Source organism: Medicago truncatula, chromosome 4 (genome assembly GCF_003473485.1).
Source record: "Medicago truncatula cultivar Jemalong A17 chromosome 4, MtrunA17r5.0-ANR, whole genome shotgun sequence".
In the NCBI taxonomy this organism is placed as follows: domain Eukaryota; kingdom Viridiplantae; phylum Streptophyta; class Magnoliopsida; order Fabales; family Fabaceae; genus Medicago; species Medicago truncatula.
Genome location: NC_053045.1, coordinates 41,717,297 through 41,728,608, shown reverse-complemented (window position 1 = coordinate 41,728,608; position 11,312 = coordinate 41,717,297). Strand labels below are relative to the sequence as shown.

Here is an 11,312-nt window from a genome sequence, read left to right as displayed (position 1 = left end):
ATGCTGATTCTGATAGAAGAATGTGTTGAAGCCACCTTAAAACCAAAAACATATAATTGTCAGTTAGCAATATAGTTTCAGTTTCAGAAGAAAATATATATATGTATGAAGTTATAATAAGTAGCAAAGACACACAAATGTAGTGTTGCATTTACTTGGACTTCACTTTAGTGTTTGGTAGCTTTCCCATCAAACTTTTTATTTAGCATATCAGAAGAACTGGTTTCACAGACACCATTTGTTAGCACAGGTAAAAAAAAGCTAGTAGAATGAAGAAAAACAACACAATGTCTTGTTTTTGCAATTAAATAGAAAAATCTTACATCTCGCGCAGTTTTGGAAGTTTCTCTGTGGATGGAGGAAGTTTTCCTTCAAACTTGTTATTCTCCAAATGCCTTTATTCAACAATGATCAAGAAAAAGGGGAGTAATAAATCAGGTCATTGTAGTAAATTTAAGAAATCTAACAACAAAATAATGCAAGGTGGGTCCATCTAGTGAGGTACATACAAAGTTTCTAACTCCTTCAATCCACTCAAGTCAGGGATAGTGCCTGTGAGTTTGTTTCCGCCAAGCCACCTGTAATAAATTAATATTCACAAAGTAGCATTATTTAATAAGTTAATAAAAAAACAACAAAGGGTTTATTTATGATATTTGAAAACAAAAGGCTGGATTCCATACAGATGAGAAAGAGCAGTTAGATGGCCAATGCTTGGAGGAAGAGTCCCAACCAGGCCAGCATTAGTTAAATTCCTTTACACATGCAAGAAATTAAAATATGTGAATAAAATGAATCAAATAAAGCATACTTCACTACTAGTATACATTAAGAATCTAATTAGATCTTTTGCAGTGACTTTACCATGCAAAACAATTAATTAGATACTTTGCACGGTGCAGTCATTGCAAAGGATCAACATATGAACTTACACTACGGTGATTCGTGCAACAAATTGACTAGAGCATGTAACTCCAGTCCATGAATTCTCTTTGGGCCGGCAAGGATCACCGTTCCAATCACGAGGTGGATTCTGAATGCTTCTAGCCAAATCTTCCATTGTAATTACTATATGGATAACCACATTACAATGAAATTATTCAGTTTATAGTATAATAAAGAAATTGCAAAATAGTGAGATTATAGATTAGTATAAGTTAATTACTGTCTCTAGTTTGAGTTCGACCGCCAAGGGGAAGAATCTGATAAACTTCTCCAGCATTAAGCATAGGTCCAACAGGCATTCCAGGAGAAGGTGTCATAGTAATTTTGGTCAGTCCAGAAAGTGGCCACTGTGCAGCATAAACTGTGACGCCCTTAGATGTGGCATTAAGGTTAGAATAAAAGGTGTGGCCATTAATAGAAACATCAAAGGTTCTCCAGCTAAAAGGGCTTGGATGTCTGTTGTCTTGAAAATAGAGGGAAATGTAGTAGTAAGTACTTGGAAGGTACAATGGTGGCCACTGAATTTCAAGTGCTTTTCCTTTGCTAGTGGTTATTCCTGAACTGAATGCTTTAACTGGAGGAAGGTTCCAGAAGTCTGAAGATGTTATATTTGACTGGCTTGCCACAACTGGATTTTGGTCCTTAAATGGTTGCCACATCCGGTTAAATTTGTCATCTGGAAAACTAAGTTCGCATACAGAAATCACAATCATTAGAATTCACATCGTGCCTATTTAATTCCACATTTCTACGATTTGAATACACACACGCACATAGCCTTTAAGTGAGTCAGCAAAATACACAATGTGCTAATGTTTTTAGGGTAATGCTTAAGATAGCGAATATTTTCTCCACGACACGTTCACGATGTATGTTTTAACTATGCTGACCAAGCTTATACCACAACCACCGCTTTTATTCCACCAATTCGGGAAATTATATCCTACCACCGTTTAGCACATCAGCATTCATGATTTTTCACGACAAATTACTTTGCACCGTATAGCAGTGCTCATTTTATTTTATTTTATTTTTTATATATGAAAAAGCAAACAGTATATTATTATAAAAGACATAACACAAAGCATAGGCATACTTTGGTTATGAAATGAGATTACAATGTTCACTGCAAAATACAGACCCCCCCCCCCCCCCCCCCCCCCCCCCCCCCCCCCACCAAAAGCACCAACTCAAAAGCAATATGGCAAAAAGCACAACCGCCAAACAAGCCTAACTCTTTCCTTTTTTTTTTCTTTGAGGGGGGGATAAAAGATGATATCTTTGCAAACAACCGGAGAGACTCATCTCACGAGATAATTGAAATTCCTTTAAAGGGTTGTTCTCATTTAATATAATTTTTTTATACCCATCAGTCCGAAACCAAACTCGTGATCACATGCTCAAGGGATTCAAGTATCTATCACTTGTCTCACGCCATAATGATAATTATTTCTGTTGTTTTGTACTCCTGAGAATTTAGACACTAAAAATGAAAAAGAAAACCATAAAAGAATATGTTTGTGTACCTGATGGCATCTTCACTTCCAAATGTATGCCTGGAAACAGATACAAGGGCATACTTGTTAAAGTCAGTAGGATTATACAAAGAACCATCCAAGCTCTTAACCTCCAAAGCAGAGATGAAGGGACTTAAGCTGCCAGTATGTTCATTCCTACCCAAACAAACACTCAACTTCTTCCCATGGGGCATTACCACAACCTCATAATATGAACTAAGACCTTTGGCATAGTCCTCTGTTGTATCAACAGTGCTCCATGTTGTCCCTTCAACGATTTGATCGAACACAGGTGGCTTTTTCCCTCCATCAAATTCTCCATAATAGTATATAGTCTTCACAAGGTATTTGTTTCCTTTGATAACTGGAAATGAATAGCAAAATTTTTTAGATGCCGTGTTGGGAAAGTAACGCAATGTGGACAGTGTTGGCAACAAGTCTGTTTTGTTGATTGTGGCGACAGTTCCAAGCTTTGTGTAGCTTCCATCAGGAGTGTATTTTAGACTGTCTACCGTTACCTCATTCGAGCCCCCACAGTTTAGAAAATACCCTGCATGCATGCACAAAAATTCCAATATTATACCACTTTTTTTGCCTTAACCCTCCAGTTCTCTGAGAAAATGACTCTGATAATCTGGAGTTCGGTCAAAAAGTAAATAAAGTCTAGCCAATTATTGTTTCAGCTAGAATTCGAACTTGAGTTTGTGTCCATGCATATATATAACATGCAGGCGTTGAAAAAATGAAAAATATTAAAAGAAAAAAGCATCTTAATGAATTAAGCCATTAATGTATGAACATAATGAATGAAAATATACAAATCATATCAACAAGATTGTTGATGAATTAAATGAGGTTTATGATAAAAATGTGTAGGTATATACCTAGAGGGTTAGAAGGGGCAGAATGGGCAAGGAGAGGGACAGTGACAAGGAATAGGAGGAAGACGGAGGGGCTCATAATGTCATAAGCCACTGCCCCACCTGAAGGCATGGGATTTGGTGGGTGGGTTTGTTGAAAAGAGAGGAGAAAGAGAAAGAGATGGTGGTGATGGACATTGCCTTGTTCCAGATTCAGAAGGGATGACACGTCCAAGGCTCTCCTGAAAAATAGAAATAATCATGCCTTGAATTGGTCATATACATGTACACTGTATAATATGTTCACCAAGGTTGACGACGGTTGAAATTAATCACCAAATATTTCATTGCATATACTTGACTCCTTCACATATGCTATGTTTGTTTTCCAATAATGCCTTTATTTTGATAAAAATGTTTTCCTCTATTACTGCTACTTTTAGAAAATGATAGTATTAATAACCAAAGATTTAAATGATCTTTTGTGAATATCTATATAAAGGAATAATATGATAGAATAAAATAACTTAAAGGATCTCATGAAGAATTTTGTCTTAAAAAAATTCGACATCAAAATTTTAACATCAAATACGATCTCGTTTTAACTACGAATTACAAGACCCGTGTGTAGAGTTAGCCATGTTAAAATGGTGACACAATAGTGATTTTTTTTCTATTAAGTTGATATTGCAACATTGTAAGCTGGTTATTTAATAATCGACTTATAACACCTTGAATGCGGTGAAATTTTCACAATTAAGATGAAAATTTGAAATACCTTGCCTCTTTTACGATGGTAAGGTATTGTGCAACACGGATGATGAGAATAGTGTTCACATTTTCTTTACATGTCCAAGTAGTCGTAAAATTTGGAACATGTATGAGTTATCCTAAAGTATTAACTCGGCGATGAATCATGGGTTGGATATTACTAGCATTATATTGTAACGTCCCATATGACTTTAAGCATTGTCGATTGACCTCACAAACCAACACGAGTCTTTTTAGTGTGTTTTGACCTCGCTCACATGCTTTTTGAAAAAACTCCTAGAAAGTCACCCATCCCAAAATTGATCCAAATCAAGCACGCTTAAGTGTGAAGTTCTTATAAAATGAGCTACAAAAAAGAAGATGCATCTTGTTGGTATAGGTAGCACCAAACAATTCTTAAAAGTCTTCATCCAACCATGTAGTCTTATACACGCACGGTCCCAGGATCCCTCACATTCTGATGCGAACTTGGTTCTCTTAGAAGTTTTTAGGAGCTGTTCATCGACATATCTTGTGCACCTAAGACCACTCTCCCTCCTCGTCAGTCTTGGGTGTTACATACATCATTTATGTTATGTAGGCAATGTCAACTAGAGAATTGACGCTTTTTGGTTGCATATTGTGAAGTATATAGAAACTATGGAATCAAAGTGTGGAATGACACGGTTGATGCACAATGTTTCGTTTTAGAGCGAGCGTCAACTATATGTTGTTTGAATGGGAAGCAGCATGTCAGACCCATAGCACTCATGGCAGTCAAGGTAACCCAACAAGACCTATCAATTGGACTAAACCGTCTAAAGGAAGAATGAAACGTAAAATTGACGTCTTTTTCTAATCATGGTAATAAAGTTGGTACAAGAGTATGCATTAAGGACGAGATAGGTGTTTTTGTTCAGCCTATTTGTGATATGCATATTAGAGAAACTAACAAAGTTTGAATCAACCTTAAAAACATTAAACAAAGAAAGACATACAATTTACAAAGAATTAAGAATATGACTTTCTAAACTAACAAAACCCCACTTTTTAAAACTCTCAAAATACTAACAACATCACATTGGACCATCTTTTTTTCTAAAAAAAAAAATCACATTGGACCATACTATGAAAGTGAATGTTTAATCCAAATTTGAAATTAACCTTTAAGCTGTTTTTTTTTAAAAAAAATTAAAAAAATAGGCTAAAGCTTAGGTACGAAGTAATGTTTCAAGAAATGAAAAACCAACAAAGTAGAGTAAAAAAAAACACCATGGAGCGTAGCGTACTATAGACTAAAGAGGCGTTAAATTCACGCACAAAGCAAATCAAAGAGCATAGCAGAGAGAGAGCGTGTGAGGCGAGTAAAGTAATAACCGACATTAACGCTATAAAACCGTTAACTGATTCTTCATTTCCATTTCAAATCCCAATATACTATAATCAATCAATCACACCCAATTCAATTTCAATTTTCAAATCTTCAATTTAATTTCTAATTTTGATTCATGGGTACTTCTCAGTCCCGCGAAGGCCGTGAATTCTCCGATTCCGACTCCGATTACGACGAACAAGAACCAGAACAAGAAGAAGATCAAGATCAATACCAAGACGCTCAATCTTCATCCCAATCACATTCCACAAACCTCGACGATGTCGACGCTAAACTCAGTGCCTTAAAACTCAAATACTCTTCACCTTCAAAATCGCAATCAGAGACAAAAACACCACTTCCCAAAAACGCTGTCAAGCTTTACCTTCACATCGGCGGCAACACTCCCAACGCTAAATGGATTCTCTCCGACAAACGAACCTCCTACGCCTTCGTCAAAAACTACGAAGACGAGGAAGAAGACGAACAAAACGATGTTGCTCAAGGTCAATGGATTCTCAAAGTCGGTTCAAAAATCCGCGCTAGGGTTTCCACCGAACTTCAATTAAAGATGTTTGGTGATCAACGCCGTGTAGATTTCGTCTCCAACGGTGTCTGGGCTCTTAAATTCCCCACCGATGAATCCTACCGGAAATTCGTCACTGAGTTTCAAAACTGCACGTTTGAGAATGTTTACGGTTTATCACCGACGGAAGAGAATAAGGTTAAGGTTTACGGGAAGGAGTTTATCGGTTGGGTGAAGCCGGAAGCCGCGGATGATTCCGTTTGGGAAGATGCAGTTTCCGATGATGGCTCCGGGAAGAGTCCGGAGCCTTATCGATCTAGAGGTGATTTGATGGAGGAGTTTGAAGAGGCTGCAAATGGTGGTATCCAAACCCTAACCCTAGGGGCTCTTGATAACAGTTTTTTACTCAATGATGCTGGTTTTCAAGTGTACCGGAATTTTGACCGGGGAATTCGGAAGGGGGTTGCTGTGAAATATGGAGGGAATCTCCAGCAAGAGACGCCTAATAAGGCGTTGTTGATGAGGGCAGAGACTAATATGATGTTGATGAGTCCTATGAATAGTGGAATGCCACATGCTTCGAAGCTGAACCAGCTTGATATAGAAACAGGGAAGATTGTTACAGAGTGGAAGTTTGAGAAAGATGGGGCTGATATTACAATGAGGGATATCACAAATGATACTAAAGGGTCACAATTGGATCCTTCGGAGTCAACATTTTTAGGGTTGGATGATAATAGGCTATGTCAATGGGATATGCGTGATAGAAAAGGAATTGTTCAGAATATAGCAACAGCGAATTCTCCGGTTTTGCATTGGAACCAGGGGCATCAATTTTCAAGAGGGACAAATTTTCAATGCTTTGCAACTACAGGAGATGGTTCAATTGTGGTGGGGTCTCTTGATGGGAAGATAAGGTTGTATTCGAATAAATCGATGAGGATGGCGAAGACGGCTTTTCCAGGGCTTGGTTCACCTATTACAAGCGTTGATGTTACTTTTGATGGAAAGTGGGTGTTGGGTACAACTGATACTTATTTGGTCTTGATTTGTACATTGTTCACTGATAAAGATGGGAAGACAAAGACTGGTTTTGGTGGTCGTATGGGAAACAGGATAGGTGCTCCTAGATTGTTGAAGCTCACTCCTCTGGATTCACATTTGGCTGGAACTACCAACAAGTTTCATGGTGGCCATTTCTCATGGGTAATCAATCATTATTCTCTATTATTTGTGTCATTGCCTTCTATTTTGCATTGACATGTAGCATCATCATCTTACTTTTTATTACATATAAATATGAATATGAATGGGAGCAAAACACTATTTGACACTTACTTTCTCTCCAACACACACACACACACACATTCTGATGTTTTTGTTAGATCCTACCGTAGTTAACAGTAAAGAACCTGAGTCACTCCTTTTACTGTTGAAAAAATAAGTATGGAAGTGTGTTTACTTACTAACATGCGCATTTAACTATCTTTGATTAACTACTTTGAATATAGTTAGTTTTTTAATTTTTTTTTTATTTTTTATATATTCCTTATTTCCTTCTTTAATGAAAGAACTATTCGTTCATACCTGCACACAGTGATGTCAATTGTGGATAGTGCGAAATAGTAGTTTGTTCAAATTCCGCTATGCAACAGTTCTATACCTGCGCTATAACCGCTATTTAATAATGTTTTTATATTAAATAGCATATCACAGGATGACAGGACAATAGTGGTTTGTTGAATTTTTGCTATGCTATAGCCGCTATTTAACAACACTGCTTGCATATTTCATTAAGTACCATCAATGTTTACCACTAAAAATTCCATTCTTGGTTTTATTTTGTAAAGGGCAATTAATTCTCATGCTATTATAGACTTATTACCATGTGCGGAAACTAGGGTGTTATTGGGACAAGGATGGAACTTCTGCTGTCTGGTTTAGCAATAGTATGGGGGTAAACCTAGCGGGTCATACACTTTCTGTTACTTATGTTTGGGTCATACGCTTTCTGTTTAAAAGCTACGTACACATTAATGTAATGTGTGATCCATATAATAGTGCGATCGTGAAATTATCATGGAGCTCATCTAATGCAGCAAGATGTATAAATGGCCGATTCTGAAAATGATGGGTGAGATTAAATGATAATGGTAGCATAAGTAATGAGGGCTTTTAAAAAAAATTGTAGAAGGATGAAAAGCAAGTATAGGATCACCATTAGTAGAGTACAAGACATAGCTTTTAGCAGGTTAAGAAATTAAGATATCATGATTCACTCCATCAACTTATCAAGTGAAATTTTGATTTTTTTTTGTTTGTTTTTGAAATAAGTGAAATTTTTATAATGTTATCTGTAAGTTGGGCTGATATCATTTGTAACAATCGTTACGTGCATGATTTAATAGAAGACACGACTGCAGGGAAATGGTTATTTGTTCACAGTGGAAAGAACACTATCACATTCTGTGTAGCTCATACACATTTATAGTGATCAGTGAGTTATAAATATGGATAGCCTTTTATGCACCTCGAGATAGAATTCCTTGTTTATTCCATGCTGCATACTATTACTTGCATCTGGAATGTTAATTTAAACTGATGGTGATTATTTTTAGTTTACTTTTACTGAGTTAGTCAACCTGCAGCAAGTATTAAGCATTTGCTTTTTGTCTTTCAGGTCACAGAGAATGGTAAACAAGAACGCCACCTTGTTGCAACTGTGGGCAAGTTCAGTGTGATATGGGATTTTCAGCAGGTAAAGAACAGTGCTCATGAATGTTACAGGAATCAACAAGGGCTGAAAAGCTGTTACTGTTACAAGATAGTATTGAAGGACGAGTCAATCATAGAATCACGGTTTATGCATGACAACTATGCTGTTAGTGACTCCCCTGAAGCTCCGTTGGTGGTAGCAACTCCTATGAAAGTTAGCTCTATCAGTATGTCCGGAAAGCGAACCCGTTAAACCTCTGTTTATATTTTCTTTTCTATTTTCCATTTGAAGGTTTCAAATTTCTAGTGTTAGGAGTGCTTTGAACAATTAATTCTTGTATTTAGTTTGTGCAGAAAATGTTAGGTTACCATGTATCTCTTTTCTTTCTTACACTGGTTATTTTGTGATTACAAGTTTGGTTTTGGTTATTACACAAGTTTGGGTTTGCAAAGACTGAGGAAATGTCCTTTTTAATTTCGAAATTAAAGAAAGAGTAGTTTGTTTTCAGATTGCTTGCATTTAACAGCTTTTATGTCTTTTGTCTTTCTTTTCTGATTGATCCAAATAAAAGAAGCTGCATTGCCATGGTGGCAGATGGTTGAGTTATTCGACATTTCAGTTTTGTCGCGTGTAGAGCTTCTCCTACATGAGGCTGATTTCATTGAGTCTGGGTTCCCTTTCTCCATAATATTAGAAACAGAGATGCATGGCACGAGATCGGCCATGGTCAAAGAGCATACAACTAAGACGTAGTCAAGTAGATATACATAGATTAGATTCAACCAGCCATAAGGCACCCAATGCTTTGACTGTTAGCTTAGGAAATCATTTCATCCCACATTCCCCACCAATCTACAGCAACATTCAATTTAAAAAGGGCACGATTAGATATTCAAACATAGCCTATAACTATGGTCACGAAAAAACATGCATGCCCTTTGCCTTGGTTTAACGACATGCAGTTATTACTTAACCAAGAAAATGCTGGTTAAAAGTTATACTTCTCAAAAACATTCACAAACCAATTAATTAATAAATCAATAAATGAATAACATAATTAAATAACCATACACAACTAGCAAAGGACAAACATTGCAGCCACTGAGCATGAACCGGAATCTCAGTGGTAATATCATGGTGAGTAATTGGGAAAAACGGAGCCTAATGCTTATCATCAACGGGCACACCAGCTGGTAACCATATTTTGAAAACATTAAAAAAATTAGTTTGCTTGAGTGTACTCATTTCGTCCCAAAATATAAGTAAAATTGGTCAACAAAAATTAATGTATTTAGTTCAAAATTTGACTTATGGTTTGTTACAACTAGAAAGTCACTAACATTTATACTTATCAATTAAAACCAAAATTTCATTAGAAAAGATACATTGTTCATAAGTTACATGCATTAACGCAATAAAATAAATGTGAAGACGGATACAAGTATTGGTATGAACACTGGTCACACACGATAAAGAAATTGTGTGATGAATTTTTTAGACCAACTATAACTAAAAATAGATTTCACAGACAAACCCACGTAGTCATTAAATGAATAAACACCAAACAAATAGAGAAGAGATCCAACGCAGGGTTTTGATTCAACAACACAACATACAAAATGATGCTTGAAGAATTAATCTACACCTCATTGTTGTCCAAATTTACATGTTAAGAGACCCAAACCAATCTATAAGAAAGTTGAACTTTTTTTAAGCGGTCTAGTGGCTAGAAATTCATATTTTTTTGGTGAATAACGGGGTGTCTGAAGTTCTAACTCTGGTCACTGCATATACAAGCTCACGACGACAAGTTGAACTATCTTGACTTCTATAATGTGAGAAGTGATACATTGCAAACAAATTGTCCTCGGGAGCTTAGCTCGGCTGGTAGGGATAATGCATAATATATGCAAGGTCTGAGGTTTAAATCCCAACCACCACCAAAAAAAAATTTAACTTTATATAATGTATCAAATGGATGGATTTTAGGATTCCTGATATTTAGTCATATCAAATGAGAGAGTTCTTGAACGGTCTCTTTCAGAGTCCCTGTAACCCAACCTAATGTTTTAGCTTTGTCTTTTGTTGTCAAAATAATACAACATAAATCTTCTTTATTGAGATGTTTGAACATAACTTCAAATTGCAACCCTCGCATTATAACTACATATTGCAACACCCACAGGCCTGCAGAGTTCAACTTAAAGCTTAAATTTGAAAAAGACAAAGAGGTGACATTTCTCATGTGTCAAAATCAATTGCTACCAGCATTAAAAGGAAATATTATTGATGAAAATGAATATTAGTAGGACACAAAATTTGGTCTAGTAATGATAAAAAAAATCGGTATTCAAAATAGAATAATTAAGAAATGCATTAGAGTCCTAAAAAAAAATGCATTAGAGAAATAGATAATTAGAACATTATCTGTCATTTGCTCATGACCATCGATGATAACTGCGGGCACAAGCTTAAGTAAAATGGGTGGGGAGAATAGAAAGTGATAGAATATTTCATGGGCTTGACAAATTTAATTAACAAAGTATGTACTAGTATTCTAAGGTGTCATTTCACATGGGAAAGGTCAATCCTTTCCCACCATGGAAATGTTTTTTTTAACCATCAG

At 36.2% G+C, this 11,312-nt stretch overlaps 2 protein-coding genes across 2 annotated transcripts; one reads left to right on the top strand and one right to left on the bottom strand.

The window, feature by feature from the left end:
* Positions 1-319: 319 nt before the first annotated feature.
* LOC11445153 (probable LRR receptor-like serine/threonine-protein kinase At5g59680) lies at positions 320-3,513 on the bottom strand. The gene is made up of 7 exons (XM_024780688.2): positions 3,347-3,513; positions 2,472-3,012; positions 1,166-1,629; positions 933-1,068; positions 684-755; positions 510-578; positions 320-395 (listed from the first exon to the last, which is right to left on the bottom strand). The coding sequence occupies exons 1-7, from the start codon at positions 3,453-3,455 to the stop codon at positions 320-322; spliced, it is 1,467 nt and encodes a 488-aa protein (XP_024636456.2). The 5' UTR covers positions 3,456-3,513.
* A 1,872-nt stretch (positions 3,514-5,385) lies between these two features.
* On the top strand, positions 5,386-9,193 carry LOC11446954 (protein CYPRO4). The gene is made up of 2 exons (XM_003607937.3): positions 5,386-7,176; positions 8,651-9,193. Exons 1-2 carry the CDS (start codon positions 5,581-5,583, stop codon positions 8,936-8,938), a joined length of 1,884 nt encoding a protein of 627 aa, XP_003607985.1. The 5' UTR covers positions 5,386-5,580; the 3' UTR covers positions 8,939-9,193.
* Positions 9,194-11,312: the final 2,119 nt, after the last annotated feature.

Bases quoted from the DNA above. Each gene is read 5' to 3' on its own strand.
- LOC11445153 (XM_024780688.2), bottom strand. From the start codon at position 3,455: ATGCCTTCAGGTGGGGCAGTGGCTTATGACATTATGAGCCCCTCCGTC. The intron at 1,069-1,165 runs GTAATTAACTTA...TTATCCATATAG, and splicing joins TCGAACTCAAACTAGAGACA to TAATTACAATGGAAGATTTG. The intron at 756-932 runs GTAAGTTCATAT...GCATGTGTAAAG, and splicing joins GTTGCACGAATCACCGTAGT to GAATTTAACTAATGCTGGCC.
- LOC11446954 (XM_003607937.3), top strand. From the start codon at position 5,581: ATGGGTACTTCTCAGTCCCGCGAAGGCCGTGAATTCTCCGATTCCGAC. The intron at 7,177-8,650 runs GTAATCAATCAT...TTTGTCTTTCAG, and splicing joins ATGGTGGCCATTTCTCATGG to GTCACAGAGAATGGTAAACA.